Raw genomic sequence first — 27,353 nt, 5'->3', positions numbered from 1 at the left:
AGCCATCTTATGATTGACTAGGAAACTAAAAATAATTCTCCTGTCTCCTTGACTTAGTGTTTTTTGCAGCACACCGTGGTTATTAACACATAACTGTAGGAAAGGGTTTTTTTCTTAAGTCTTTTTCTCTCTAATTCTCACACAGAGATGTTTTAGAAAGTCTAACAGCCACTTTCTATGATACACCTACCAGGTTCTGTACATGATATTTTAACTTATACCGTTATGCCACACAACAGCCCTGCAAGGTGGTTACCATTATCTTTTTTAGATGAGTAAAACAAGGCTCCCAGAGCTGAAATAACTCTCCATGGCCTCACAATTAGTGACAAACTCAGGATAAAGACCAGACCACCTGGCTTCTAAAGCCAATACCTATTCTTTCCATCATGGCGTATTTCTTCAATGAGTTCACGGGATTCTCCTGTGGCTAAATCATCTGAAAGCGATTAGGAAGAAATGTCTAGACCCGGCATTTCCAAAGGAAACTTTGCAGCCTCCACATTGTGGTGACCGTTGCACCAATAATGGTTGGATTGTGTATTTAGGAGATAAGGGAGAGGAAGGAACAAAGCTGAACTGGACTGTAAACTCAGCGGGTACCGACTTTTATCTCGCCACTGCACACCCAGTGCCTAACACATAATAGGCACCACAATGCTGAATGACTAGATGAATAGATAGGTGGAGATCTGTGTGAACTAGGGAGAGAATGCTGATAAAGCAAGTATTTGCCGGAAATTCGTTCACTAGTTCAGCACATGGGAACAGTGCTGAGGACACGGATCATGCACATATGATACAAAAATATTTTCCTTTAAGATTTTCATATGTCAGATGTTTAATGGGAAATAATTTAAATGTTATGGAAGCTGCCTAGTAAATAAATTTATGCTGTTTATTTTTCAGGTCATATAACTTTTCTTCAAAGGCTGGCCGTATTCTTGTGACATTTTCAAAACTAGATCTTGATTTAGACATGACACATCAGTAGATCCTGGAGGAAAGGCTCTGCAGGATCCAGATTCAAATTCAGCAGCAGCTGAAAAGAAAAAGAAAGAATTACAGTCTTTAACATACTTCCTAGTTAACTAAGTCTGAGTTAGTAAAAAAAGTTGAGACCTTTATAAGTGTTGAGAAGAATGAAAAATATTTACATATGACTACAACACAAACTACAAGATTACTGTTAAATATAATTTGCTCATAGGTGCACGCTGAATTAATTCCTATTGTGGCTAAGTATCAGAGCTTCCAGTTTTCTCATTCTTCACTTCTTTATTCAACAAACATGTGCTAAGGTACTGTAACCCAAGCAGTGGAATTTCAAAATGAAGATGACATAGTCCATCTCTCAACAATCATATACTATAAACTGAAAACACGGATGAACAGGCAGTTGCCACACAGATGGGATATATGAGTATCCCATGACAACAGGGCACTATTGGAATGCACAGAAGAGACATCCCAGTTCTGTGTCAGTGTTCTTGGCTTTTTGGTGAGGTGATGTGTAAGTTGATACCTGAACGACAAGGAAAAAGTGTGTCAGATAGTGGGAGGAAGCACATGCAGAGACTGGAGGGGAGGAAGAACACTGGAAGTATAAGTCGTCTAGTTTGATGAGATGCTAGAGCAAAGGGGCAGAGGAGGGTAAGCAGCAAGAGATAAAGCTGAATAATTTGGCAAGAACCAAAGTGGTTTGGGTGTTTTTATTCCATGCTGAGAGATTTGGAATTTTTCCTGAGGGCAAAAGGTAAACCAATGACACAGTCAATGACTGAAGCTTAAACGTCACCCGTCAAGTGACAGTTATATGAACTGTCATTGTGTGACTTAAGTATTACTAGATGAGTCTGGTTTTTCGGCCTTATATCACTACCAGAAATGTGAGAAGTTGATGAAGCCCATGTTTTCTGAGAACAGTTTCAGTGTGCAGGTTGACAGTTCCATAGGGACGGCAGAAGTGAAGGAAGGGGATAGCCAGAAAGAAAAAGGATACATCGACTTTTGAGATTTTTAAAAAGCTATGGAACAAGATGAATAAATGAAGAATAAGTATATTCTTTATTATGAATTTTTATGCTTTCACATTTTTCACTAGCAATGTATAAGAAAAAATATTTAACATAGTATCAATTATCCAAACAATGGAAAGTGATACCATTTACTATTTACAATTGATTTCATAAATCATTGATATCTAAATTTAGTTCATGAATTTTGACAACATACCATCTTCTAGTTCTTCAGTTATACTTTTTTCCAACTCCTACTGCATCTGAAATAAATTGAAGATTATTTATAATGTTTAAGTTAAGCAAGAGACATTACCATAGGACTGATATATAGCTTCTGAAATGTGGCCTTTGAATAATACTTTAAGAGACTAGACCTAACTTGGGAATTGCTTAAATAAAAAAATAATCATATAAATAAAATAAATTCCAACCTACTGTAATTTTAGACAATAGAGAACATATATATGTAATGCTATTTAGATTAATCTGATAAAAAGTACAATTAGTATTGGTCCACTGCATATACATAACTTCACAAGGGTGATGGTCGATCATAACATAACAGAACTTGATCTAAATTGGGCCCAGGGAAGACTTCCCTGAGGAAGAGATGGTTCCACTGAGAAATGAAGGAAGAACAGGAAGCTATTCAGCAAAGGAGGAAGAAGAGCATTCTACACAGTCTACGGTATGTTCTGAAGTTATATTACAGTCTGCTTCTAGCCAAGACGGAGTAGCAGGTACTGATTTACCTTCCTACCTGATGAAGCAAAAACAAAACAGGCAAAATATATTTAAAAGTGATTTTCAAGGCAAAGGACTTCAGGCAATGAAGGACAATAATCCCCCAAAACAAATGAAGTTAGCCTGACGAATGCCCAGCTCACTGCCTTGAGAGAATGTCCAGGCCACGACACAGGGAGAAGGAACTGAGGTAGAGCCCACGAGACTCCCTGAGTGGAGGTGATGAAGCTCAGAGTCTCAGGAAACCAAGGCAGGTGGAGATCACAAGTCAGGACACTGGAGAGTAGAGAGTGAACAGAAGAAGAACGCTGGAGATCTGCTGAGGGGCCCCCCGGGGTGTTCACCCAGGTCAGGACACTGGAGAGTAGAGAGCGGAACAGAGGAAGAACCCTGGAGATCTGCAGAGGGCCCCCTGGGTGTTCAGCAGAGTAGTGCACAGTACATACAGGTGAGGAAGCCCCCTGGGACCAGGGGAAAATCCATCTGAAAAGGGTAAAGGAAACAGTGCCTGGTGCTCACACAGCCCCAGGAATGATGTCTATTCCCATTAGCCAGGCTGGAAAAAACTCATAATTCACAGGACAGTGACTAGAATAGTCAGACAGGTCATGCTTCAGTAGTGGGGAATAATTAGCCCTAGGCAGAGCACTGCTCTGGAGACACCTAAAAAATCATAAGAGCAAGACCAGGAAGGATCAAATTGTTATAAATAACTTAACCGTATCTCCAAACAAAGCTCAGAGAGATATATAGAGGCATGGAAGCTATTTTTAAAAAACCAAATAGCAGTTATAGACATGCATATTATAATGAAAAATACACTGGAGTGGAATAAACACATATTAGTTATCACAAAATAAAAAGTTAGTAAGTTTGACATCAGTGAACTATGAGAAAACTTCAAAAGGCTAATATACAATTCCCCAAAGAGGAGACGGAAAGGGACAGAAAAAAATATTTGAAGAAAAAATGGCCAGAAACTTTCTAAACTTACTGAAAACTATAATCCCACAGATCCAGGAAGGATCTGGCTAGGAGAGAAGACATGGAAGGAAACTATTGTAATTTTCTTATACTGTCTATGATGTGGTGTAATATTAATTGAAGCTGGACTGTCAAGTCATATTCTATAAACCCTAAAGCAACCACTAAAATAGCAAAACAGAAGAGTTATAGCTAATAAGCCAAAAAAGAAAGAAAACAAAATCATAAAAATACTTGATTACTCTAAAAGAACTCAGAAAAAGAAGAAAAAGGGGACAAAGAGCAGATGGGACAAATAGAAATCAAATAGCACAATGACAGCTTGACAGATTCAAATCTACTATATCAATAATCACATTAAATGAAAATGGTCTAAAAAATCTCAATTTAAAGCCAAACTATCAGGAGCCAGCCCTGTGGCCAAGTAGTTAAGTCCGCACAGTCCACTTCAGCAGCCTAGGGTTCGCCAGTTTGGATCCCAGGTGTGGACCTATGCACCGCTCATCAAGCCATGCTGTGGTGGCATCCCACATAGAAGAACTAGAAGGACTTACAACTAGGATATACAACTATATACTGGGGCTTCGAGGAGAAAAAGAAAAAAGTCAGACTATCAGATGAAAAATGAAGACCCAACTATATGCCACCTACAGTAAACACACTTTAAATATAAAGACACACATTTGTTAAAAGGATGGAAATCAGATACACCACTCTAACATTTGACAAAAGGTGGTTGAGCTGGAGGGACTACATTAATACCAAAGTAGATTTCAGAGCAAAAAATATTACCAGCTACAAACAAGGTCATTTCATAATGATAAAAGGGTCAATTAATAAGCAGCATAACAACCCTAAATGTTTATGCACCTAATAACAGCTTCAAAATATATGAAGCAAAAACTGATAGAACTGCAAAGAAAAATAGACAAATTCACAATTATAGTCTGAAATTTCAATACTGTTCACTCAATAAGCAATAGAGCAAGTAGGAGGGAAATCATCAAGGATATAGTACACTTGAACACCACCATCTTCTCAAGTATCCATGGAACACTTAGCAAAAAAGACTACATTCTGTGTCATAAATCTTAATAAAAGGAGTAAAAGATTTAAGTCATGCAAAGTATGTTTACTGAGCACACAGCAATCAAATTGGAAATCAAGAACAAATATATCTCTGGAAAATATTCAAATATTTGGAAACTAAATAACACACATCTAAATAACCCCTTGGTGAAAGAGGTAATGAAAAGAGAAATTAGAAAGTATTTTGAACTGAATGAAAATGAAAATACAACATATTACAATTTGTGGAATGCTGCTACAGTAGTGCTGACGTGGAAACTTATAGCACTGAATGTCTGCATTAGAAAAGAGGAAAGGTCTCATATCAATGACCGTGGCTTTCACCTTAAGAAACTAGAGAAAGAAGAGCAAATTAAACCCAAAGCAAGAAGAAAAAGGAAATAACATCAAACACAAATCAATGTGACAGAAAACAGAAAAACAATAGAGAAAAATCAATGAAACAAAATGCTTTCAGGAGATCAATAAAAGTGCTAAACCTCTAGCCAGGTTGATAAGAAAAAAAGAGAGAAGGCAAAAATTATTAATATCAGAATTGAGTAATGTGACATTACTACAGATGCTACAGATATTAAAAGAATAACAGAGTAATATTACAAACTTTATGTAAATAAATTTGACAACTCTGAAGAAGTGGTTAAATTCCTTGAAAGAATTTACCAAAGCTCAATCAAGAAAGAACAGAGAACATAAATAGCCCTATGTCTACAAAAGAAACTGAAGCCCTAAAGACCTCCCCACAAAGAAAATTCCAGGCCCAAATGGCTACACTGGTGAATTCTACCGAACATTTAGGAAGAAATAATACCAATTTTACAAACTCTCCCCTAAAAGTGAAGAGAATATGTCCCAACTCATTCTATAAGGCTAGTATTACCCTGAAACCAAAACTGGACAAAGATATTACAGGAAAGAAAACTATATCATGAGAATGAAGGTAAAAATTCTAAACAAAACATTAACAAATCAAATTCACCTATACATTAAAAGGATAATTCATCATGACCAAATGGGGGTTTATCCCAGGAATGCAGGGTTGGTTTAACATTCAAAAATCAATGAATGTCATTCACCATATTAACAAACTGAAAAAGAAAAACCATGTGATCACAGCAGCAGATAAAAAAAAGGCAGTGGACAAAATTCAACATCTATTCTTGATAAAAACTTTCAGCACACTAGGAACACAAGGGAACGTCTTCAATATGATAAAGAAGATCTATGACAACTCTACAGGTAACATCCTATGTAATGGATGCTTTCCCCAGAAGATCAGGAACAAGACAGGAACGACTTCTTTCACTCCTTCTATTCAGCACTATATTAGAGGTTCTAACCAGTGTAAGCAGGCAAGATAAGAAACAGATGGGAAAGGAAGAAGTAAAATTGTCTTGACTAGCAGAGAAGATGATGACACAATAGGAGTCAGCAAACTCCAACTTGTGGGCCAGGTTTTGGTAAATAAAGTTTTACTGAAATACAGCCATGTCCATTAATTTATGTATTGTCTGTGGCTACTCTCATAGGACACTGGCAGAGTGGATTATGTGTGCCAAAGAATGTACTGACTACAAGTCTTAAATATTTACTATCTTTAATAAGATAGTAGTTTAAGAAAGAAAAAGTTTGACAATCTTTGGTTGTAAAGAAAATCTGATGGAATCTACAAAAATGATACTAGAACTAATAAATGAGTTTAGCAATATTCAAAGATACAGAATCAATATACAAAAATCAACTGTATTTCTATATATAGCAGTGAATAATTAGAAATTAAAATTTAAAATATATTATTTACAACTACATTGAAAAATAAGAAACAGGTAATTTCATAAAAGATGGAAAGACCTATATAGTAAAAACTACAAAATATTATTGAGAAAATTAAAGGAAAACTATATAAATGGAGAGATCTACTCTGTTCAGGGGTTGAAAATTCAGTATGGTTAAGAAGTCAATTTTCCCCAAATTAATCCACAGATTCAACACAATCCAAATCTAATTTCCACAACAGTATATGCTTTTCTTTTTTTTTAAAGAAATTGATTAGCTTATTCTAAAATTCATGTGGAAATACAAAGGATCTAGAATCTAAAAATAGCCCTAAAGAAGAAAATTGAAAATTGGAAGACTAACACTACTAAATTAATAAACTGACTATGTTGAAGGTCAAGTTAAACAGGACTGACACACAAAAGAGAATGGTAACTAGAGGTTAGACGGAGTTTTGAACATAAATGATCAGATAGTTCCTTGTAAAACACGGCTGAAATAACAGGTTCAATAACCAGAAGGCAGAACAAAGGTTCACATAGACTTATGTTTGCCTCTAGAGAAACAAACACACACAAGTCAATCAGGCAAGGAACAAACAATCCTGTAGCAGTCTATTATGAGAGCTACACACCCATCTTAACTGCTGAGATATAGAATGTTAGAGTCTTAGGCAAAGACAAATTATTAGATCAAATGAAAAGATGAATAACTTCTATAATAAAATCAACAAAATTTTAATACTATAGTAAATTTTATTTTAAATGCTCTCTACACCCAAAATTTTTGTGATATAAATTGTCAGAAGATTCTTTTAACAGCTTTATTGACAGATCACAGAACTAAAAGTGGGCAGTTCAGTGGTTTTTAATATATTTTTATATATATTTATAAATTATTAAAATATTAAATTATTAAAATATTAAAAATATTAAAACATGTTAAAAACCACTGAATCGTGCAACCATCACCACAATCTAATTTTAGAATATTTTCATCTAGAAACCCGAAAAAGAAACCCCATGTCCACTTGCAGTCACTCTCCATTTTCCCCAGGCTCCAGCAGTCACTAATCTACTTTCTGTCGCTATGGATTTGCTTATTCTCAATATTCCATATAAACGGAATAACATAATATGTGATGTTTTGTGATGGACTTTTCTTTTAGCATAATGCTTTTAAAGTTCACCCATGTTCTAGCATGTATCAGTACTTCACAAAATTTTCTTTTAATACTTACTTATCTAATGCTTCTGGGAAGTTTGTGCCTTTTATGATGATAACTGCTTCACTGGGTTTAAACCTATTTTTTAAAAAAAGTTAAAATTAAAACAGCACACATACAGAAATGCTCTGCACAAAATTCCTTATCATTAATCTTAATAACAGCAAACAAAAGAGATTGATCCTTTTTATGGCCAAAATAATAAGACATCTCTAATTGTTTTTTAAAAGGAACAAATGTTTGGCTTGTGCATTTCAATAAAACTGCTAACAATAAATCCCCAAACCATCTGTGATTACATACCTTCATGATATTTATTCTACTTAGGATGAGATGACTTTTCACAGAAAGCTCGGTTACCTGACTAATTTTTGAAAAATTATATTCAAGTTTACCAATTCAAATTATTTGCTCCTAGACTTTCTATTTGGTTCCAGAATGTCCTGTATGACTTTTAAGAAATGTTTTTCCTTCTTTCAAAGCAACCCCACCTCTTGCTTGTTATATTATGAAAACGGATGCAAGCTTTTTAATCTCCCACAACACTTAAAGCTAGTCACAGATTTGTGGGAAGCAGCATACTCTCCCCTCTACACTCCAAATGGACCACTCGTCTCAGCTGGAATCATTGCTTTCCTGTCATAAGTAAGATACAATAAATGAAAAAAGATGTAAATGTTACTAATTAAGAGGAGCTGACACATCTTTATCCCATCAGTAATGGAAATACTACCATACTGAGAAAAGCGTGTCTTGACTTCTTTCATGAGGGACTATTCTGCCGCCTTTAAATATATTTTTCTCATCTAGAATGTTACCAAAAATATGACCATATTCCACAGACAGAGGAAGATTCAATTACCTATCCATTTCAGCAAGAAGTTGATTTATAGTCTGCCTTGACTATGGATGCATTGGAGATTCACTGCACTTCCCACCAACAGAATCTAATTCATCAATAAATATAACACAGGGAGCTTTTACTTCCGCTACAAAAACATTCAAATAAGCTTAATGAGATCAACCCTTTTTGAACAAAACCACAAATGTGACAAACCTTTAAGATTGTCAAAAGCCAACAAAAGACATTCATTAGGGAGAAAATACACAAAAGTTCTTTTTTTTTTTAAGAACAGTAGCCCCAAAAGGAAAAACTACACCATACAGAATGATATAAAATAAAAACAGTTGAGTATTTATTCTTCCTAGCTATACGAATATCAGATACAATCAGGTTTGAGGCTAATTACTCTTTAATTACATACTATAGAACTGATGAATAAATGAAAAAGAGCTTTCAGCAGCCCTAAACCTCATCTAAGAGCACTTTTGCTAGTTCTTCTGACTATTTGGGAAAAAAGGTACAGTTCTGTTTTAGCTCACATACTAAGCTAACTGAAACCAGAACCCCAAAATGGCTATTTCAGCTATCAATCATATTCAAGTAGCAAAAAAAGAGTAAGACACCCTGTTTCCCTAAAAGTTCGTATTGCATGAAAGATACATTAAAACGTACTAAAAAGATTTCTTATATGGCTGGCTCCCACACCCACAGACATCTCATCAAATTCTGAGCCAGAAGCATAATAAAAAGGAACATCGGCTTCTCCGGCCACAGCTTGGGCAAGAAGAGTCTTTTCTATCCCTGGTGGTCCAACCAAAAGAATTCCTAAGAGAAAATGTAAAGAATGATTCAAATCAAGAAAACAAAAACAAAAACCCTGATATGAACCTATGAGACAAATAATTGTTAATTTATATAGTTTTGAGTTTGAAGACACATCATGACCTATATTGTGAAACACAGCATAACGTACTTATTTGTCTCTATTAATGATTGACTTCAGGATCTTCTCCATAACTAATTTCCTGTATCATTTAGTTTATATATCAACCACAGACAAGATGGAAAATTGAGGAAAAGGAATATAAACATTTATCACTAAACAAGTAAGATAAAATTCACATAAAAACAAATTGAGACTAAACAACCAAATGTAATGCACGAACCTTGACCTGATGCTCTTCCATAAAAATAATATTAAAAGAAAATTCTAGAGACATTAGGTGAAAAGTTGAAAAAAGGCTGGAGAGTGTATGATATTAAGGAAATAGTGTTTAATTTAATTTGGTGGGATAAAGTATTGTGTTTATTTAGGGCAATGCCTTATTCTTAGGTGACACAAAGTATTTAGATGTAAAGTGGTTATTTACCATTTTCTAACTTTTCATATGTTTGAAAAATTTCCTGGTAATGGTAAGTTTTTCGTAAATTGGAATAATAGAATTCCCTGATTTACATAGAACTTTTTCATTTTTCAGACATTTAAAAACAAAACTGTATTAATACTGCCTTTTAAAGTGAGAAAATTCTTCTTAAGGAAAGCTGAAAAATATTCTTAAGACTATCCTAGCATTGCCACAATATTGTGATTCCTAAGTGTTTTAAATCATCATTATATCAATTTCCATAGATTCATCACTCAGGCATGACTGATTAAATCATTGGCCATTAGGGATTAAGCTCAATCTCCACCTTCTCTCCCCTGGGTGGGACTGAAAGTTCCAACCCTCTACTCGCATGGGTGCTTCCCCTGGCAATCAGCCCCCATCTTTAGTGTGTTCCAAAAGTCACCTCATTAATATAACCAAAAAACACCTTTATTGCTCCCATCATGGATGAAATCCCAAGAGTTTTAGGAGCTCTGTGCAGAAACAGGGACAAAGACCAAATGTATATTTCTTATTATAAATCACAACATCAGTCATTAAAAATCATATTGAGTAACTGTGAGAAATCAGACAAAGCCAAATTGAGGAACATTCTATAAATACTGTATACACAATTGTTAAGATCATAAAAGATCTACCCCCTAAAAAAAGGGCTCAGGAATTTTTTCAGATTAAAGAAGAACATAATGCATGAACCCAGATTGGGTCCTGAACCTGGGGTGGGTGTGGGAGATGGGGGGAACTAACTATATGGAATATTACTGGGACAACTGCTGATACTGTAGTCTTCCTTTATCCTCAGGGGTGGTGGGGGGAGGTGCTGGCTGGGATACATTCCAAGCCCCCCAGTGGATGTTTGAAACCATGGATAGTACCAAACCCTATATATACTATGTTTTTTTCTATACTATGCACTTATTATGCCCTGTGACAAACTTTTGTAGTCTGAGGTGCAACAGCAAAACTAGCATGAATTTCTTTTTACTTCTTTACAATTTCATAGATGGAAAATTTGTTCTTACTATAGATCTTAGCAACCTCAACATACTATCTTTTCTTTCTTTATTAAGTTGAGAACTTTCACGTTTTCACTTAAAGGAAGCGCTTTACGTCTAATCTGTGGCATATCTGAATTGCCAGCATCACTACTCTTGTGCTTTGGGGCCATTAGTAAGTAAAATAAAGGTTATTTAAACATAAGCACTGCAATACCACGATAGTAGATCTGATAACCTAACAGACACTGATACTAGGTCTCTGACTAACGGGCAGGTAGCATTTGCAGCGTGGGTATGCTGGACAAAGGGATGATTCATGTTCTGGGCAGGATGGAGCAGGACAGTACGAGATTTCATCAAGCTACTCAGAGTGGCAACCCATTTAAAACTTATGAATTATTTCTGGAATTTTCCATTTAATATTTTCAGACTGTGGTCGACTATGGGTAACCGAAACCAAAGGAAGCAAAACCAAGCATAAGGGGAGACTATTGTATTTGAATATGACTGAATTTGATAACAGTTTTGGATCCATGTTACATTGTCTGGTTTTAATAATTGTACTGGAATTACACAAAGAGACTATCCTTATTCTTAGGAATTACACAATAAGGTATTCAGGGGTAAGGGAGCGTGATATCTACAACTTACTCTCAAACAGTTAAAAAGTACATGTATGCAAAGAAAGTGAGTGAACAAATGAGACAAAATGTTAAATTGTTGAGTCTAGGTTAACTGAATGGAGAGTTCGCTGTACTATTCTTGCAACTTAAAGTTTGAAATCATATCAAAATTTTAAATTACCAAAAAAAAAAAAAGGTTATAGAATGGTATGGTCAGAATAAGCACTTACTTGTAAAATAAGAATTAACAACTAAACTTTAATCAGTTAAATCTAATCAAAATTAAATTAGTAATATATTTCAGTATTTTTTCATGTCAAGTCACGGTAAAGGGAAGATATCTTACCTTTTGGAAGTTTACCTCCAAGCACAGTAAAGTTTTGTGGATTTTTTAAGAATTTAACAACTTCGTGTAATTCTTGTTTAGCTTCCTCCACCTAAAATGACACCATTTACTCAACAATTTTAAATATTGATTAGATTATCAAGGCATCCTCTTTGAAAATCCTAAATTTAATTGGAAATTAACTTGGTTTTCTCTTTATTTCAGTGAAAGAAGTATATAAAACACGCACACAAAGGATTTTCCCCTAACTCTTATTTTCAATTATGCAAAATCTTACATATCCCAGCAAAAAACATTTTTAACTTCTTACATTTTCAAGAAATACGACTTCCTCCAGTTAACAAGGACTGTTACATTAAAAATTCTAGTTAAATGTGTCAATGGCATTTGATATAAACAAAAAGAGTCACCTAGCAAATTTCAAATCTAGAACTTTTTGGACCTGGTTATAAGTTTCAAGGACAAATTATGTGGACTTCCTATATATTAACGATAAAAGAGTCTGTGTTTAAGTTATAACATTAATTTGCGATTAATCATGAGGTTGTTCTCATTGCAAGGATTACTGGATTATAAATGATTCGGTTCCTAACAGATGCCAAAGGACAATGAATAAAATTAAGCTATGGTGATGGGGCTGGCCCTGTGGCCAAGTGGTTAAGTTTGCTCGCTCCGCTGCAGGCGGCCCAGTGTTTCGTTGGTTCGAATCCTGGGCGCGGACATGGCACTGCTCATCTAAACCACGCTGAGGCAGCATTCCACATGCCACAACTAGAAGGACCCACAACGAAGAATATACAACTATGTACTGGGGGGCTTTGGGGAGAAAAAGGAAAAAATAAAATCTTAAAAAAAAAAATTAAGCTATGGTGTACCAATATTGTTTTATAAATGGTTATGGCAAAAAAATTTAGAAAAGTTAATCCCAAAATATAAAATTTTGTAGAATTGTGATCCCTAGCCCAATCTGGCCAAGAAAGATGGCCAGTAGAACGTTAGCTCAATTTTAAAAACTCTGATACAAGATGAAGAAAGCCGCCTATCAGAAATGGTGAGCAATTTGCCTAGTTTGCATACAACTAGAAGCCACAAATGCAAACACCTAGGGCCAGAATGAAGCCAAAAATGTGCGTAGAAGGCCAGGTGTAAAACAGTAAAACAATGGTGGTGGCAATAAGCTGAACTGAAAGCCATAGACCCTCCAAAAGGGCAACAACCACAACTTGGCTCTGCCCAGGAATACAGATTCTAGTGCTCCAGACTTTTCCAAGGAATAAAAAACCAGAAATCTTTCTGTCGATGCAGTCTTCCAATTTAAAAATGTTGGCTACCAACTTAAACTAAAAATACATTTGTGTGTGTACTTACATTTATTTGAAATTACACTGGCCAAATAATACATTTGCTAATGTACTTTAGCTCACTGGCAGTCAATTTGGAACCTCACGTTAGACAGCTTTAAATAGCTCTCAGTAAGGAAAAAAAAAAAAAAGAGAAAAAACCTCGAGAACATTGGGCAGGGTTAAAAAGATACTACACGTGGGAAGGAGAGTACTGAAACATGACACATATCTCCAGGCCAAAGGGCATTTTGAACATCTAAAATTAAACTCATGACTATCTTACATTTCTAGACAACTTCCCAGGACTATTATTTCCAGGAAATACATAATTGCTGAAGAGTAAGCAGGGTTTTTGTTAGGCTTGAAATGGTCTTTAAGGTTATTCTGATGAAATTATTAAAAATTTACTAAAATGTTTACAAAGTTAATGGTTAAAAGCAAAGCTTTGTTCTCTCCTAGGCCCAGGAGAAATGTGTACACATGCTCACCAAGAGACATGTACAAGAACATTCATTGCATCACTATTTGAAACTAGAAACAACCCTATACCTGCATCAATCATTTAATATAAAGAAACTCTCTGAAGAACACTATACTGAAAACAGTTAATAGGTCTCACAGCGACCTAGGGTTCTAATGGCTTGATGCTCACACTCCTTTATCTCTGCTAGAGGAAAAACATCATTAATATATTAAATGTTTACTGAGCACATTTCATATACTTGGTCCTGTGTCAGTTCTGAAGATGTAGATAAATAAACAATGAGATACATAAATAAGTTTTGGAAATCATTCTGATATGTTAGAAATACTAGGTATGGTGGTAAAATGAATGCTACCTAATGAAGTCAGGAAAGGCCTTAAAGAGAATGGAATATCTAAACCACAAGGAACAAACAGCACAAACCATTTGACAGAGGCATGAAACAGCAGCTTTTATTGTTCAAGAACTGCAAGCAATCTTGTAGGACAGGACTTTAAAATACTAAAAGGAGGAGGGAAAGGGTACAGAGAGGGTGGCATGTTGAAAGATGAGAACAGAAACAACCAAATGTCCACCCAATGCAGAATAAATATACAGTATTGTGGTACTTGTAGACCAGAACACTATATAATGAGGATGAATGAACTACAATTCCTTGTAACAACTTGGATGGATCTCACAAACATAATGCTGGGTGATAGAAGCCAAACATTCTACGTGTATTGTGTATTACACTTATATAAAATTCAAAAACAGGCCAAACTAATATATGGTATCAGACAGAACAATGATTATCCCTGGGGTGGGAAGAGAGAGTAAGTAGAAAGAGACACTAGACAACTTCTTAAGTATCATTTTCTAAAAATCTAGGAAACCAGGCCAGCCCTGGTAGCCTAGTGGTTAAGCTTGGCTTGCTCCGCTTCAGCAGCCAAGGTTCGGTTCCCAGAAAAATGGCAGGCAAGGGCCAAGTGATGAAATGGCCTGTGTACCATAGCAGGGATCTGACAACAAAGCAGAGGAATCTAATTATTACATTAATACATTTTAGACAGACTGGTGGGTAGCAGTTTGGAGGCTGGACTGAAGGTAGCAAAACTAAAAGCAAGCAGACTAAATGAGTGTTTATCAGAGTAATCCAGGCAAGAATATCTATGCAGTGAAACTGGGGATGAAGAGGGTGAGATTCAAGAACTATTTAAGAGGCTGGATCAACAGGACTTTAGCAATTAATGGATGTAGGAGGTGGGAGACGATGGACAAGTCAAGGCTGGTCACCTAGTTTCTGGCTTGGGAGGATGCTACTTGTTAACACAGAGCACACAGATGCAGGTGTAGGTCAGCAGGAAAAATAATCAGAGGGGATGTCTAACAGGCAAATGGAGAGAAAAGCTTGACACCCAGAAGAGTTGTAGGTGTAATGATCACACAGGTTATTCATTCTTTTTCATAAGTAGAAAGGAGAGAAAACCAATCAGCCCACAAAAGAAAACAGATATTGAAGATTCTCATTTTCATAACTTGAAAGTTACTGTTTTTTTGAACACAAAAAAAAGTGTAATTACCTTTACAAATAATGGTGCTATATGCTGTGTTTCTGCTAATCTTTTGAGGTGGACTGCAGACGGTCTGTCCTTAATTTCAAAGTTTTAAAACCCCGAGTCTGTATGAAAACCGAATAAAACACTGTCACATTTACTTCTCATTGTAAATTTTAGAAGAAAAATGCCTAAGATTCAAAACTCTGACACCATACTCGTACATTCTACTTTATCTTATTTTTGAACACACTTCTTTGCCTGACACTTCAACATGCTTGTCATTAAAGTCATTAAAATGGATTGAACCTATACGAATAACTTTATATTTTCTTGGTAATTTTTTAAAAAAGAAACCATAGATGAGTATCAAGTAAAAGTCAAAGTCTCCTAATTCCTCAAATGCCAAACCCACTTCCCAGAAGTAACCACTGTTAACCATTCTGTGACTACACTTCTACGTATTGAGACACATGCTCTTTCTAGAAAAATAGTACATGACGTTTTGCAATTGTCTTCCTTCACTTAACAACATATCATGGCCATTTTCCAGAACAGGTCAGATAGTGCATTCAGTTTAATGGCTGTTCATAGTTTTCCAGTTTATCAGAGCACAGCAATTTATTCAACTACTTCTCTACTACAGACATTAGTTATTTTCTGTTTTTTATTGCTAAAAATAATACTGCAGTAAACATTCTTGTATATATCGTCTTTCAGCACATGTAAACTAAATTCCTAAAAGTGAAACTGTGAGGTTTAAACTGTTTAACACTGAGAAATTACCCTCTAAAAGTCTATCAATTTATACACCCACCAATGAATACCAGTGTCCTTTTCTCTGTACCTTTGCCAACACTAGATAAAATAAACATAAATCTTTTTAATTTGTACAAATATGATGGGCAAAATTGGGACCTTGTTCTAATATGCATTTCAGATTAGAAGGGAAAATTTTGAAAAAATTTTTTATTTCTATTGACTATTTTTCTTTAGAGAATTGAATACTTATGACCTTTGCCTATTTTTTCATTTTCATTTGTAAAATATAGATGTCTTGCACACTAACCTTTAGTTATTTATTTTTCAAAGATTTATTTATTTATTTATTTATTGGAGGAAGATTGGCCCTGAGCTAACATCTGTTGTCAATATTCCTCCTTTTTTCTTGAGGAAGACTGTCACTGAGCTAACATCTGTGCCAGTCTCCCTGTATTTTGTATGTGGGATGCCACCACAGCATGGCATGATGAGCGGTGCACAGGTCCATGCCCAGGATCCCAACCTGTGAACCCTGGGCCACCAAAGCGGAGCTCATGAACTTGATCACTAGGCACCAGGCTGGCCCCTCAAACATTATTTTAATATGTGTGTGTTTTTTAATTATGTGATACAGTAATTTACAAGGTTAATACAGCCTTATCTTTTAATCTTTAGTGTTTTGTACGTTGTGTTTTGATTAGAGTCCCATCCCCAAACTAAGATTTTAAAGATAGTCTACCCACTTTCTCCAATGCTTTTTTGTTTTCAGACCTTTACCTATTTGGAACTTTTTTTTTTAAAAGATGTTATGAAAAGAATCTGATTCTCTTTTTACACCTGACTTTAAAATCAACTTCTCGATTTCTGTAACAAGTCTTTGGGGTTTTGATTGGAGTTGCACTGAATTAATAAATTTGGTCAGAAATTGACACTGTTGTAATACTGAGTCCTTCCAAAGAGTATTATGGTATTCTCTCATTTTATTTTATTCAGTTCTTCTTTTATTTCCTTCAGTAAAGTTTCATGCACACATACACATACATGTGTGTATATATTATGCTGCAGATTTCTTGTCAAGATAAAAGATTTAATGGGTTTTGAAGAAATTGTAAATAAAACCTATTGCTACAATATAAGAAAGCTATTGGTTTTTTTGCATTTATCTTATATGGTACCAATGGAATGAACTTTTAACACTTGAGCAGACTTTGAGTTAATTTTCTTGAATTTCCTGGTAAACAATCTTATTACCTGCTAATTATAATTTCTCCCTTTCCTTCCTTTATATATAAGTCCTTTTTTAAAATCGCATTGTTCAGAATCTCCAAATTAGTGCTAAACAAAAACAGGATACCAAACACCTTTTTTCTCATATTAATGAGATCATAATAGATATTCTTAAGAAATTAAGTTTCTTTCTATTCTGGTTAAGAGTTTTTTAGGAAGCATAGCAATTAAAATATACCACATGCCTTTTTGTCATACACTGAAACAATATTGTTTTTCTTCTCTAATCAATTGACATGATAAATTAATATGCTTCCTAATGTTAAATCACTCCTATATTCCTTAATCATATTTTTTTAGCACATTTCTATACTTGCTTTTTCAGATTTTATTTAGGATTTCTGTATGTATATTATTAAGTGAAATTGATGTATTCTTTTTTGTGATAATATTTTGGTATCAGTAATCTCATGGAATAAACAGAGAAACCTATTCTATCTTTTTCTTTATTGAAAAAGTTTTAAATAACAGGAAATTTCTGATCTTGGAAAACAGAACACAGCCATAAAACCATATGGGCCTAGTACCTCTGGGGCAAATGGATTATATTAGAAAAATATGATGTTTCAAATTTTATGGTTACTGTCTTATCTCTTCTTGGGTCAATTTTGCTAATTTATAGCTTGGATCATCATCTGTTTCAACACATTTTTACTTACAATATAAAATTATGCATACCATCTTGTAATTTTAAAATCTTCATTATCTGTAGCAGTTCCTACTTTTCAATTCCAACAGTGTATTTTCTCGTTGTTTCTTAATCAGACTTGTTACGTTGTTCTATTTTATTTTTTTTCAAGTTAAACTTGTTCTTGCTTTAACAGTAAAACTGTTTCTTGATCTTATATTCCTTTAATGTCTGTTTTTCTTTTGTGTAAGTGTGTGTCAGGAAGATTGGCCCTGAGCTAACATCTGTTGCCAATCTTCCTCTTTTTGCTTGAGGAAAACTGTTGCTGAGCTAACATCTGTGCCAATCTTCTTCTATCTTATGTGGGATGCCACCAGAGCATGGCTTGACGATTGGTGCCAGGCCCACACCCAGGATCCAAACCTGCGAACGCTGGGCCACCGAAGCGGAGCATGCGAACCACTACACCACCAGGCTGGCCCTTATGTCTGTTTTATTCATGTTAATTTCTCCCATTCGTTAAAAAACATTCTCAAAGTGAATATTTAATCAATTTATTTCCCACCTTTCTTATTTTCTAAGAAATTATACACTGCCCTACGCATCACTCTGTCCTCAATCCAAAGATTTTGATATGCAGATTTTCATTGTCGTTTATCACTAATTGTCTGTAATTTCAGTTTTGATCTCCCGTCAGCCACACAACATTTAGAAAAGTATCTCAAATTTCCACGTATTTAAGTATTTTATTTAGCTATCCTTTTATTTGATTCTGGTTTCATTGTGTGATCACAGAAGCTGACCTCTTAGTTACTGGTTTTTGAAAATTTATTAAGATATTCTTCATAGTCTATTACATGATCAGTTTTTATGTCTTCCATGAATACCTGAAAATATATCATCCTTCTTAAGTATTCTTCTGTCTTCTGCCTTAACTTTTTCTTCAGAGAATTACTGGTTTCTTTGTTCAGCGTGGTGCTTCTCTTTCACACTACCAGTTTTCCTCAAATATGTGGAGATTCTTGCTAATCTATTTATATTTGTAAAGAAGAACACAGTGATCAGTACTGACTGTAGATGGGTTTCCTCTAAATTACCAAGGTGGTAAATGTGTTTAGACTACAAAACATGGACTTACGGTGAATGAGCAGGAGACCTTCAGTGTGTGAGTCAAGTCCAAAGTAAGTTGGGGTAGTGTCTTGTTTCTCTCTTTGCCATCAGTGTTCAAACCAAGAGTCTTCAAAGACAGACCCCTCAACACACACAAGCCTTATTACAAAGGTGATTTTTGCTAACTGTAGCCTAATAGTTACAAGCCATAGCTGTTCTGTGATTGGCCCACTTTTGGCGCTCTTTCAACTGTTTACCACATCAACCACCCCAGAGCCCACTATTATTGACTTGGGACTTGGGGTTTTGCTGACGTCTACCGGAAACAGCAGTACTTATCTCTTTCATGTCACTCTACTCTAAGTCCCATGAAGGGAGGTGACATCTGTCTTTTTCTTTTATAATATCACTATCATGTAATACCTATCACTAGTGCCTGGCATTAAATAAATATGAATAAATGTATATTTGATTTTGCTATCAATTTGATGTCACCTACTTCATAACTTATAGAAAGTCCACAAATTTCTGATCCATTGATGAAACCCCTTTGCTGTTGCCCTGACTTCTTAATCATTTTTATATTTTTTCTGTCAATACAATGAGATTTTGAAAATAAGGGGAAATAAACAAACATTCTTAGTTAATTATTCCAAAGCAGATGCAGATGAGTGCTGCAGTAAATCAAACTCTAAGGAACTTATCACTCACATTCAAAATTTAGCTCCTATTTTTCATTTTCCAGATTAAAGATGACACACACATACCCAAGCCAGTTGATTCTAAATACTCTATAAGTTCTTCCATGAGCTACAAATGAATATTTATAATCATTAATATCATTAAGAAAGACAAATCAGACTATATTAAGTAAATCCATTTTTTTTTCAGAATAAATAGATTTGTTGCTTCTTACCTGGCCAGTACTGAAGATCTGAACAACTGCTTTTAAGAGTTCCTGAATGTTGTCTATACAAGCAAGAGGAATGGAAAGTATTGAATATATCTAAGTAACCTGGAGAGAAATTGAGAAAAGTAAATTTTCTCATGGTCAATCCAAAGGGGGAAAAAAAGATAGAGAGAGAGAGAGAGAAAGAAAGAAAAAAGAAAAAAGAAAAGCATTGTCCAAAAAGAAACTCATGAAGCTGACATCCCTTTCAAACAAACTGCCCATTTATTATAATACAGATTGTTACAAGACCCAAATAAGAATATATATATATATATTCTACAAAACAAGGGACCATGACTGTTTCTTCAATGTATTCTCAGAGATTAGTATGTCCCCTGGAATCCAAAAAATGTTTGTCACCTAAAATAAAATTAAAAAAATAAAACCCTCACAACACTCCCTATTCTGAATGCTATGTTCTCTTGCTGTATTAGATCCTAGAAGAGAAAACGGACCCTAGTGGAAAAACAAGGGATTTAGTGAAATTAAATTTTACTTTGTAAAACCTAAATAAAGCCTGTAGTTTAAAATACTGTAGCAACATTGATTTCTTAGTTTTAACAAATATACCATGGTCTGTAAGCAGTGAACATTAGGTGAAGCCAGATGAAGAGTATATAGGAACTCCCTGTACTAACTTTGCAACTTTTATGTAAATCTAAAATTATTTCAATAAGAAATTTTGTATTCCAATAATAAAAGAAAGAAAGAAAGAAAAAGAAAGGAAGAAAGAAAGACAACTCAGGAAAGAAGCTGGCCCACAGTAAATGTTAATAAATAGTACCTATTAGAATTATTAATAGTATTAAAATGACATTTTAATTGGAGCAAAAAATATATCAACTCATCATATTTATTTTCAAAGAAGGACCTGAGATGTATGCTAATGGGAATAAACGTATTTGCCTTTACAAAATCCAGCAAGTAGACTAGCTACTGATCTGTTCAATTTTTAAATTCAGATAATCCAAGGTCCCTAATCCAGCACAGGCTGTAAAAGATTAAGTCAACCAAGTAAGCAGTATGATCGAGATATTTAACTTAAAGAGTACTCATCAGTCGAAACAATATGGATTTTGAAAAGCTAAAAAATGTATTGATTTTCTTTCTAATATTTAAAAAATAAGTTGGTGCAAATATTTTTATATTTCTAGTTTTATGGAGTTTTCTAGTTCTAGTTTTACTGAGGTCAGTCAAGTGAAGTTTGACAAAGGTGAAAAAATCATATTCCCAATGGTATCACCAGTCCATGGAGCTTTAAAGCTTCCTCCAGTCCCTAATGCCCATAGACAGAAGCCCATTTGATACAGAAAGGGTGTGCTCCGTCACCACAGGACATCTCCCTCCTCGGGCCTCATTGCTGAGATCCTTCTTTGAACTGAGAGATTCATAGTTACCCATCTCTAATTTCTAATAAGGAGGGAAATTGAACAAAGTCAAAAATGTATAAAAACCAGACAAGAAAATGCACTCACCTTAAAACAGTTCTAAAGTAATTAAAATTGGGTAAGGTTGATTGATTTTTTGGTCAACAAGAGCTGACAGGAAGACACTAAAGATCAGCAACAATTACAAGCCCTCAACAGCTAAAATGTCAAGTAAGGAGAGCAAAAATAAACAGAACAAGTAATGTATCGACTTCTTATGACTGACATAAAGTTAGATCCATGGATTATATAGCTCTGGATTGACATTCAGGAGTTTGTCACTTATTAGCTTTGTGACAAGTGATTCATATTCTTAGAGTCTATTTCCTCATTAGTAAAATGACTGAAATATGCCTGCCTATTTCACGAGATAGTATGGATCAACAGAAGAGATCTTGCCTTGTTCATCTACTCATCCTAACATATATAGTAAGATAGTTAAAGGCATGATGAAATAAAAAACTTAAGTGTGTTTTAGACTACTAAGAACTATATGATATAAAACATATTATTATAATGGAAACAGAAGGACTACAATATTCAAGAGCTACTTGTCAAAAGTTATCTTTTAAAATGGGAAACCAAAAAGTCTGTTTACAATACATAGACTTCAAAACGGAAATGCCAGATTCTTAACTAAGAAAGAGAATTATTCCCCTTCCTTATTGGTGTCAGGTCCTAGGAACATATAGAGAAATAAGGTACATATAAGCATGGTAATTATCATACAACACGGTAACTGCTCTTACAGAGATATAAAAGCAAAGGGGGAGAGAACACAAAGCAACTAATTTCCTAAGTAGGATGAGACTTCACTGGGGTAACATCTGATTAGCAAAATGCAGGGGGAGGAAGCGTTGGGGAGGAGCACATAAAAAGTCATTAAAAGACCTAGAATGGGGGCCGGCCCCATGGCCAAGTGGTTAAGTTTGCAGGGTCCGCTTCAACAGCCCAGGGTTTTGCCAGTTCAAATCCTGGGTGCAGACATGGCACCACTCATCAAGCCATGCTGAGACGGCATCCCACATGCCACAACTAGAAGGACCCACAACTAAAGAAATACACAACTATGTACCAGGGGGCTTTGGAAGAAAAAGAAAAAAAAAAAAATCTTAAAAGACCTGGAATGTGTGAGATGTAAAAAGTTTAGTGAGGAAGAGGGGACTAGAGAGATGGGCTAGGCAAAATTGTGAAGAACCTTGTTTGAATTTAATTCTAGAGCTAATATGATTAGTTTTGTTTTATAGGAAGAAAATAGACAAAGTGGATGAGAGAAGGCTGAGGGAACAAGAGAAAAATGTTATGAGATTGAACTAAGCCCTAAGAAGGATGGAAAGAACAAATTACAGAGAGCAGACATTTGAAGAAACCAGCAGAGAGATTGAGGAGAAGGGCTCCAGATGGAGGTGCTGGTTGTCAATTGTTGCCTCTCAGCTCCTCTTCATCCTTTTTGTTGCCATGAACTTGGATGCGGGCCCTTTACATATTATTCCTTTGCCAGCTGGCATACCGTTAAACTTTGTCAGTAGAGGACACCAGAGAGACATTATTGGAGAAAAGAGGTTTTTGTTCCTGTTTCTAGTGTGCAGGCTCCTGTCTGCAGCACCCAGGGTTTCTCCAGCATCTGGCTCCTGCAGCTTGTGCAGCTTCTCCAAAGCCTGGCTCCTGCAATGCACAGTGGCCGGCAGTACCCAGCAGCTTCCCGTGGCACCACTCCTTCACCAGGCAGTTTTGTACCAGTTTTTCCAGGGAGACACATGCCCATGAATAGCTTTCCCTGGTACCCTAGGGGGCAGATTTCCATCCAGTTCAGCTGGTGTGGCCCCAATGACTTCTCTGCCATTCAGTGAGCCAAGGCCACGCCCTCACCAGCAAAGTCAGGACCTCAGCCTGAGAGTGGAGAAGACTTCCTGGGATGTTCTATCTCAGTCCGAGGAGGATTAGCTGCTCCTTAAATCTGCTAATCTTATATAAATTTTAGAGTTTACTTATTACTAGCCAATCCCCACTTATTCCAAGCCCCTATAAAAATAAGGTTTTTCAAATATTAAACAAAGAAAAAGATACTAATTTTTTATATTAAATTTTCACTATTCAAATGACTATGTGATTTCTTTCTCCTGGTTGGTTCCAGATTGACAAAGAGGGGCTGAAACATTACTATAAGATCAAATATACTTGAATTTGGGGAAGTAGCTCAGTTTTGGACATCTTATTGTTGAGGTCCCTGGAGCCTATCTAGAGGAGTATTTTAACAAGCTACTAAATAAATTACTTTAAAACTTTAGAGAGACTTTAGGGTTGAAGATATATTTGGGAGATATCAGAATATAGAAATACATACATCTTAAGTGAAGATATGAAAATGGGTCACATAATCTGGGAGACAGTGCATCATGAAAATTAGATTACAGATAAATGCACAGCACACCCAATATTTAAGGGGTTGGCAATAAAAAAGGCCAGCAAAACAGAAAGAGAAAAAAAATCGTCATCGATATAACATCACTCAATTTAAGAGAGTATTTTGAAAGAAGTGGATGTTCAGCAAGATCAAATGCTAAGGAAAAGTTGAAGAAGATGCGAATTTTTAAAAAGGGCTATATTTAGTACTGAGAAAATCAACAAAATATAGCAAAAGAAGTCTGTAAAATGGTAAAAGTAGTAGCCAAACTACAATGGGATGTCATGTGAATAAAAGTTTTGTAAGTACAGTTATAAGTTCAGAGTACTTTTTCAAAAAGTCTGAAAGCAAAGGGAAAAGAAGTCAGTGGCTTGAAGGAAGTTGAAAGGAAGACTTTTTGCTTGCATTGTGGAGTGAATGTTTCAATGAGCAGGACTTGATGAAAGCAAAGTCACCATATCATAGCAAAGGAGATGAGAGTAGAGATGAGGTAGGATGCTTAAGGAGCATGAAATGTTTGTGAAGCAATAAGGAGCACTCACTGAAGACAAACAATAGGACTAATGAGGGTTGAGGGTACATCAGAGGTTAAGAACACCAATTCTGTGTTTGACACCACTAGTCCCTTTTTATTTTTCCCCAAAGATTGGCACCTGAGCTAACAACTGTTGCCAATCTCTTTTTTTTTCTGCCTTATCTCCCCAAATCCCTCCAGTACATAGTTGTATATCTTAGTTGCAGGTCCTTCTAGTTGTGGCATGTGGGATGCCGCCTCAACGTGGCCTGACCAGCGGTGCCATGCCCGTGCCCAGGATCCAAACCAGGGAAACCCTGGGCCACTAAAGGGGAGCACACGAACTCAACCACTTAGCCACTGGGCCAGCCCCGAGACCACTACTCTTCAGCTCAACACTGGCTTCTAGAATTTAGCTACTTTTCAAGCCCCAAAATTTTGCTTCACTACTGACCTAGCAATTTCACTTGATGAAACAAAGATTTAGCAACGCAGATAGTAAAAACGGTGCTGTTTATAGGAAAAAAAATTGGAAACAATATCCAACAATGGAACATCATACAAGGAACACTTAGAAATATAGACAATGTATAAGTTCATAAGACTATTAAATGAACAAAGCACTATCTAAATCAGCATATACAGCATGACCCAATTACTAGAAAATATAAAAGTACAAGAGAAAAAAAGAGATGAAATATAAATACAAAAGGTTAACAGCTTTATCCCCGGGGAGCAGGATCACAGGTGAATTTTATTTCTTCCACCTACATAATATTTTTCAAAATTTCTAAAATGAACATAATTTTGCTGCGCGTAGCAATTTTGACACATATAGTGTTTTCATTAGGAAAGCTCTCTTGGACTATAATTTGGGAGAAGGGTGTCACCACAGCAGAAGGACACTGGACTGCCTACAGAAAGAGGCAATAGGAACTGGGTGGATAGTATAAATGGACAGCATAAGAATAACAGAGGCTAACTTTTCGTCTAATTAAAATTTTATCCTAAGACTGACCCCACTTCCCCCCCAAGTAAACTTTTTAAAAACTTTTCCTCTACTGTCCTTTGCCATAGCCCCTGATATCAGGACTAAGAACATAAGCTATTTTAAAAGGCTTTTGCGAAAGTTACCTACAGATTACGTTATCTATGAAAAATGTTATTCTGAGCTACAAGCAACTACCTTATTAGTGAACCGTGTAAACACAAAGGATCCTGGGCCGGGAATTCCCTACATCCAAGGCAACACTGATTTTATAATGCTCTGAATACTCAAAGCAGAGTTTCATAGCTCAGACTTTCAGATTCAGATTTCACTTTCAGATTCCTATATTCTAATTGCTCAATGACAGTAACAGCTCCTACAAAGCAGTAGACGATAACTTGTTACTTCTCTATCGGCCCTGAGACGTGGGAGGCAATTATGAAAAGCGAACCGTGGGGTCACGGCTGCTGTGGGAGGACCACAAAAGAGTATCACTCGGAGCAGTAATCCAGGAAGTGAATACCAAATAGACTGCCACACGAAAATGTTTTATCAACTAAATGTTAAACAATCAAAGTAACTTTTCTCTGTGTACAATCAAGCCAGAATTAGGCATCTTTAATCATAAAGGAGATTAAACTGAAGACAGAAATCGCCTTCCTCCAAATGCCTAAACATAGAAAGATATTTTGAACATGTCTACAACGAACTAAATCCAACAGGCTTTCTCCCAACCGGGTGACAAGCTCCGACCTCACTGCGGGAGTCCTCGCTCAGGAACGACATCCCGATGTTGGTTTGGGGACACCGATGCACTGACACAAACAGACGTGCTTTCGGTGAATGCAAGGCACTGGTGAGATGACTCAGAGGAGCTGTAACCGAGAAGATAAGGGTTGAAGTTAAGTAGCGTGTTTTCTAAAATAAAAACAAAGAATCTTTTTGTCGTCAGACTTTGGGATTTGTAAAAAGTTAAACATACTGTACATCAAAACTCTCTATTAAAATGTGACAGAAGAAGGTCAGGGGTGAGAAACACTCTCGGCGGCTGCACGCTGAGAGAAAGTGCCCCCTTTAGAGGCCGGGCAGGCGCCGGCCAGCGCGCAGAGACTCGGGAAAGGAAACCTGCAAACGCTTCGAAACCGGGAGGACAGGAAGCCCTCAAGAGCGGAAACTCCCCGACTCCCAAGCTCACCCCAACCTCCCACACACACGGGGCAGCAAGGAGCCCACCCACCGGAAGTGAAACTGAAGGAAACGCCACGTCGAAGGCGTGGGTGACGTAAGCGCGCCGACGTCAGTCGCCGTCCTTCCGGCGATGGGTGGTCCTGGGAGCTAGACGGGAGGCGGAGCGGAGGCGGGGCCTGGGTATGGTGGAGGCTCTGGTGGGTAGCTGGGTTCAGACCAGGGGGACTACGGGTCGGCGTTGGGCTCAGTGGGCTCGAACAAAGGACGGTCCGGTAGGGCCTCGGCGCGGCGTCTGCTGACGGGTAGCTGAGCTTCTCAGTTGACGGGTAGTTCGAGGCTTCTCGGCCACCCAGTGCCTCCGCCGCGCGGTCTCAGGCGGCTTCTCGGTTCCCCGCAGCCAGCGCCGCGGTGGGGGCCCGGCCCAGCGGCACCTGCTGCCGAGGGACCCCGCGCCCGCCAGGTGCTCATGATGGGGCTCATCTTCGCTAAACTATGGAGCCTCTTTTGTAACCAAGGTGAGAAGGAAGGAGCTGCGCCACGGCTCGAATCCGGAGTAGAGAGTTTGGGCAGGGAGGGGACAGCCGGAGTCCCGGTGGACACGGTTGGAATCCGGAGTGGAGGGTCTGGGCACGGAGGGGGCAGCGGGAGGCAGGGCTCCCGGTGGACACGGCTCGATCCGGGGTGGAGGGTCTGGGC

At 36.7% G+C, this 27,353-nt stretch overlaps 1 protein-coding gene and 1 long non-coding RNA gene across 4 annotated transcripts in view; one reads left to right on the top strand and one right to left on the bottom strand.

Annotated features, from left to right (window-relative positions):
- Positions 1 to 909: 909 nt before the first annotated feature.
- LOC124248903 (uncharacterized) lies at positions 910 to 26,760 on the bottom strand. Of its 2 annotated transcripts, none has more exons than XR_006891172.1 (11): positions 26,707 to 26,760; positions 26,223 to 26,344; positions 20,101 to 20,199; positions 19,213 to 19,994; positions 18,962 to 19,104; positions 15,425 to 15,522; positions 12,036 to 12,126; positions 9,353 to 9,505; positions 7,852 to 7,914; positions 2,236 to 2,281; positions 910 to 1,042 (listed from the first exon to the last, which is right to left on the bottom strand). It is a non-coding gene; the product is annotated as an uncharacterized LOC124248903 (long non-coding RNA). The 2 variants fall into 2 exon arrangements; XR_006891171.1 differs by lacking the exon at positions 26,707 to 26,760 and adding an exon at positions 26,452 to 26,664.
- A 73-nt stretch (positions 26,761 to 26,833) lies between these two features.
- ARL5B (ADP ribosylation factor like GTPase 5B) overlaps positions 26,834 to 27,353 on the top strand; it is a 28,900-nt gene continuing 28,380 nt past the window's right edge. Inside the window, exon 1 of one of the 2 annotated variants that reach the window (XM_046679351.1) lies at positions 26,834 to 26,854. Coding sequence is in view for 1 of the 2 variants with exons in the window: in XM_046679350.1 (XP_046535306.1) it covers positions 27,124 to 27,172 (49 nt within the window). In the remaining variant the exon portion in view is untranslated. The other variant, XM_046679350.1, reaches the window with a different exon arrangement.

The sequence above is a fragment of the Equus quagga genome, chromosome 12 (assembly GCF_021613505.1).
Source record: "Equus quagga isolate Etosha38 chromosome 12, UCLA_HA_Equagga_1.0, whole genome shotgun sequence".
NCBI lineage: Eukaryota > Metazoa > Chordata > Mammalia > Perissodactyla > Equidae > Equus > Equus quagga.
This window is presented reverse-complemented; position numbering and strand designations above follow the sequence as displayed.